The 6,000-nt window shown below is 31.9% G+C and overlaps 1 protein-coding gene across 1 annotated transcript in view; it reads right to left on the bottom strand.

The window, feature by feature from the left end:
• Positions 1–1,001: 1,001 nt before the first annotated feature.
• Positions 1,002–6,000, bottom strand: part of LOC142329047 (uncharacterized protein CG1161) — a 29,217-nt gene continuing 24,218 nt past the window's right edge. The window contains exon 5 of the mRNA XM_075373316.1: positions 1,002–1,582. Coding sequence (XP_075229431.1) covers positions 1,424–1,582 — 159 coding nt within the window. The 3' untranslated portion in view covers positions 1,002–1,423. The remainder of the gene's footprint in view (positions 1,583–6,000) is intronic.

Genomic DNA, 6,000 nt, shown 5'->3' with positions numbered 1-6,000 from the left:
TTACAATACAACATTCCGTTGTTAATTTCATATATTTTATACTAGCATTCCCGTCATCTATCGCACGCACTATATGGTTACATAAAATTAATGTACGCTAATCATTTGATTTAGTTATAAATAACTGGTATCATTTTTAATAATAAAAACGAATTATGCAGGTCGATAAAATTTCACATAAATATGTTTTTTTTCTAAAGAATTAAAAAAAAATAAAACAGAAAATTTGTTTGTCAATATATTATTTTCACAACTATGAGAGTAACGTACAGTGCGGGGGGGTTCAGGGGTTGGTGCCGTCTGGGTAGAAGGGAATGGCGAGCAAAGTGTGCTTTTCGGCCATGGGGTAGGTTCCGAGGAACCCCTGAGTTGGCTCAGTTTTTATATCATGTATAATTACACAACTACAATAAATAGTTACAGTATACTATGCTACATGTAATTACTATTCTTATTTTTTAGCTATGACTTTGAATATGAATGAGCCAAAGATGTCATTATGGCAGAAGAATTTCTTCCAACTGTATTTGTTAAACATCTTTTATTATTAATATTTTTAGGATTTTGTGGAAATTTATCAAACAATACCTTGCTCTTTCTTGTATTTTCCTAAAAGTTATCTCAAGTTATGTATACCAGTATAAGTAGAAACACTATCAGCAGTGTGGGTAAGAAGTTTTCATTGCCACAGCAATGCTAACAGCAGTTATAGCTGTTCTGTGAAGCCGCATCACCCAGGTTCTTTTCCAGTAAAGTAAAATACTTTTGCTTGGATTGTCTTAAAATTGCTTCCTTAAACTCTTTGATAAAAAGTAATGCCCTTCTAAGTAATGCACTTTGATTGATATCAGCTTTACTGAATAACCCTAACTAATGTTATATATAAACTGAAACAGGTATTATTCAATAAGTCCATTTCACTAAGTAATAGCATACAAAAATTAATTACATGTATATAAAACAACAAACAGCAGGTTAAGGATAATAATAATACACAAGAAGAAATTTTAGGTACTTTATTTTTACAGTATGTACATCATAGAAAAAAGTAAATATTACACCCTTTACAACACAAAATAATTAATATTTATTAAATTATTAATATTAATTTAATATTTATTAAAATAACAATCTCCATAAATATCTCAAAATAATAATTTTATTAAACCTACTTTAAGTAATAATTACAAAAGTATTTAAATTACAGGATTATTTGTAACTAAATACATATACATTTTTAAATGATTTTAATCTGATTTCGAACTATTCTAATTAAATAGTTCATATCTATAAATTGAATTAATAACATACATACATGTACATGCATTTTCAAATGTCTATTAATAGCTACAAAGCAAAAAGAATAATTTATTACCACAAATTAAAATTATAGTATAATTAGTAAAAAAGGGGTGAAAAACTTTTAATTAAGCATAGTATGTCTATCATAAATATTCCTACGTTGTTCTCGTACTTGTTTCTTCCACTTATCCTGCTGATGTCCAACTCTATTTAACACATTTCCACCACGAACTCCCATTGCATGAGATGATACTCCAGGACCTACACTGCTACCATCATCCTATGGAACAAGATATAAATAAATATAATCACTATTACTATGAAATACAGTAAATGTCTTAAACTAGAGTATCACTTTCATAATTATTAATAGTTAGGCTTATTTATTTTTTAAAACTTTTTCATTTTGGAGCACTTTAGCAAGGCGTTCAACAAGAACTCAATCACTGTTTACAGCCCATCAATTACGAGGGTAATTCAAATATAAACAGGGATTTTGCCGTACGGACTGAGGAAGAGTGTGAATGTGTTGAGGTGCTGTGGGTAGTTAATTGGATATGTGTGGAGGGGATTAACCGGCTAGCCATACCTATAGATCATGTTCCCACATCAATAGCAGAATGTCTGAGCAGAGGGGCATTACTGTCTGTTGTCCAATGTATTTTAATCTGATTTCTCAACAATGAAGGTGTCGAATCCTCTAAATTTTAATTCAATTCCAGGCACAGTTGGAGACACTACCTTCTCAAAAACTCAAGTTTTGTCGCCAAAAAATTTTGAAGTGGCCATAATGCAGTGGAGAACAAAAGCCACAAACGTCATCTGTGGACCAGCATCAATGATGAAAATATTCAGGCCATTCGTGACTTTATGGAAGGTGACAAATGCATAACTGTCACTGAAATTACATCAGAGGTGGGTTCCACACCTTCTTATTGAGGCACTGAAAAATGTCTAGAAAGATGTCTGTTAGTGACTTGTGAATCACTTTCAGGAAGAAACATTTTTGGATAACACTGTGACCTGCGATGAAAAATGGGTCCACCACCACATCCTGGAAAGCAAGAGAACAAGTATGGAAAGGAGGAAAACTGGGGAGGTGGCATTGATCAAGGCCAAGAAATGCTTGTTAGCTGGAAAAGTTTTGGCAACTGTATTTTGGGACTCAAAGGTGTGCTGCTGATTTTTCTGCATGAACGAAGGATGGTAAATGTGGCACATACTTCTGCCAGTTGTTGGATGACATCAGGGCTGCTTATCGCAACAGACACTGGCAATCTAATTTGTTATATCCTCCTTCTCCATAAAGCACAGTCGCATATACAGCATCTCAGACTCATGATAAACTTACTAAAATTCATTGGACACTCTCTTGAACACCAACTGTACAGTCCAGACATGTGATTTCCACATGTATGGTATGCTGAAATAAGCTTTAAGAGAAGAAATATTTGAAGGTGAGTCAAGCATTATGTGCACAACTGGTAGTTGGGTCAGTCATCTTGTTTTTTGGATGACGGGATCAGGAAGCTACCTATTCAATGGAGAAAATGTATTTCTGTACAAGGAAACTATATTGAAAAATAAGGTAATTTATATGTATGGAATTTTTCAAGAAGCTCTTAATTTAAGTTTAATAACCCTAATGCTTTAAACAATTTACAAATACATAATTAAATATCTCTGACCAGTTAGTTTATTACCAGTATTTTTGAAAATAATACAGAAAGTAATGCCACAAAAAATAATAATTTTTTAAAGTAAAAATAATCTCTAATAACAGTACAATTAAATTAAATTTTCTGTGATATGCAATAAGAACTTATGCTTGAAAACAGGTATTTTCATTGATTTTTAGTAAGTGATTTTGTAAACCATAAAATTCTTTTATGTAAACTGACTTGACTAACTCATAAATTACAAAAAAAAAACAACAGTTAATTGGTTTAAAATCTTTCTTTTTTGGTTACAGACAGCAATTATAATTAAGTAAATTTTCAAGTGCCCTGCATACAATAACATGAATTCTACAAGAATCAGTATTATCAATGACATTTTTGTTAATGTTTCTGATAATATTGATTTCTTAATGTAGCTGATACTGATAAATTATTAATTTTTAATAATGATCTTTTGCTAATGTAAAAAAAACCAATAACAATTTTTATTAAACTTGGGTCAGTTAAAATTTTACTAAGTATGTTAGCAGTTTTGCAGTTGATTTTGATTTGTTGTATGTTAATAACGACGCAGAACATTATGTGAAAATATAAACAAGGATTTAAAAATGAGGTAACATTAATAGAATGATAATCAATGCTGAACATTTAAAACTTTATTAATTTTAATTTAAAAGAATGAATAAAATCTAATAATATTTTAAATTGGGAGTTCAATAACATTTCATAAATGTACAGAAATGATAAACTATTAGAAAAACTGAAATCTTACAAATATCTAGCCATGTAATCAGATGAGAAGCTATCATGGAAGAGTCATATAAATACAATGCAGTCACAGTTAAAATATAATATATTATTATTAGGGTGAATCAAATTTATTTTTTTTTAAATAGATTTATTGATTAATATGCAATTCATACCTTCATCATTTCTCTATATGGTTTCCTGCATGATCTACACACTTTTGCCAACGATTTGGAAGCTTGAATATTCCTTGTTAACAAAATGTTTGAGGTTTGAGGTTTGTGTCCAATTGCACATGCAATCCTCGAAGTCTTCATTGTTTTCGAATCGTTCCCCTCCAAGCAATTCTTTGATGGGCGCAAACAAAAAATTGTCACAGGGGGAACAAATCTGGACTCTAAGGAGGGTATTTAAGGGTTTCCCGGTACATTTTTTCCAATTTATCCCTTGTCAAAATCGTGGTGTGCGCCCTAGCATTGTCATGGAGAAGGACGACGTCTCTGATGGGCATATCCTGTCTTTTGTTTTGGTAGGTGGCTTTTTTTGACTGTAGCAGCTGGCAATACTAAGCTGCATTCATATTTTGTTGATTGAAAATCAATGAGAAAAACTCCCCTCAAGTCAAAAGAATCACTGCAAGAACTTTTCTGGCTGACAAATGGGTTTTGGCCTTCACTGGGCCCTCATCCTTCCTTCGCCACTACTTATTCACCATTTTTGACTCTGGAGTATAATGATGGTCCCATGTCTCATCACATGTGATGATGCGCCTCATAAAATCATCCCCTTCTTGCTGTAACTGATTCAGATGTCTCTCACAGATCTCCTACCTGACCTGTTTTTGATTTATGGTCAACAACCTTGGAACCCATCAAGCATTAATTTTTCTAAAGCCAAGATGATCAGTGATAATGGATTTAGTGCTCCCATAGCTGATACCCACTTCTGATACGATTTCTTCAACAGTGAACCAGCCTCCGAACAGTGAACCTTAAGCTCTCGAGCAGCACGGATGTTTTCAGTTGTGAGACTTACCTTGAGTGTTGATCATCTTTTGTTTTCTATACTTTCTCGCCCACCCTTAAATTGTCTGGCTTATTTATAAATTTGGTTCTGGGACGGTGTAGCATCCCCAAACCGTACCTTTAAATGAGTTAAAATTTCCACGGGTTTAATGCCTTCATTAGTTAAAAACTTTATAATTATACATGGTGCAATAGACGATGGAACCTCTTACTTATTCATGGCTGTACTGACGACAGAACCAAGCTGGTTCCCTCTCTCTAACACACCAAACATTAACCTCCCACTCCGCCATCCAGCTCGCAACTGCTTGCTGCGTAGAATAGCAAAATTGCTGTTTAAATTTGATTCACCCTTCTACATTAGAAATTTTTATGACATGCAGACGATGTCTATTCTTTATCGTGCCTTAAATTCATTAAAAGTTGCATTATGGTATTATATGCTGGGGTGGAAATTATGAAACATTCATCTTTATTTTTCCTTTAAGGAAGACACAAAACAAATTCATTCATATAATTGTAAAGAAAAATTGCTGTTTTTCTTAATTTCCTTTATACAAACAATTGAATCGGTTACCTGTTAAACATCTGCACATTTTTAAAGTATTAAATAATTTTACATAAAATGTTATAATACATAATCTGGGCAACTTTTATAAAACTAGATCAACGCTTTATTCAATGCTTTATTCAAAAAAGCCTAAAGTAAAAAAATTCAAACAAACATTGTTGTGGACAGCATTTTTTAACAAATTCCAGGAGAAATTAAAATACTTAATAGGATATAAAAATTCTGAATAAACCTAAGCAAATAATTAATATGTGGAAGAAATGGAATTCTTGAAACAGATATTGAGTTGAGATAGTGCAATGGGTGAAAGTTGTCAGGGAGAAATAATATACAGACTGACTAATATACACAGTATATACATACAGACCATGTAACATTCGAGGTGTGATCAATAAGTATCAGACCTGGGCTCATTAAAACAAAAATATCTAGCATGTTTAGATTAATGACCTATCCCACTCAAACACACTTACCAAAGCAAAATTCCCATTGTTGGAAGCATTTTTCAGTTATTTGTATTTATACTTGTGTGTATATATATTGAAATATAAAATATTCATATATTAATAATACATTTAAATTTTATTATTTTTATTAGTTATGTTTATTTTATTGTTGAAGCTGTTTTAACTTGTGTTTTGCCAAGGATATCTGGATAAATTATGATGCATGAACT

This window comes from Lycorma delicatula, chromosome 8 (genome assembly GCF_047948215.1).
Source record: "Lycorma delicatula isolate Av1 chromosome 8, ASM4794821v1, whole genome shotgun sequence".
Classification (NCBI taxonomy): Eukaryota; Metazoa; Arthropoda; class Insecta; order Hemiptera; family Fulgoridae; genus Lycorma; species Lycorma delicatula.
The sequence above is the reverse complement of the archived record's forward strand: the minus strand, read 5'-3'. Positions and strand labels throughout refer to the sequence as shown.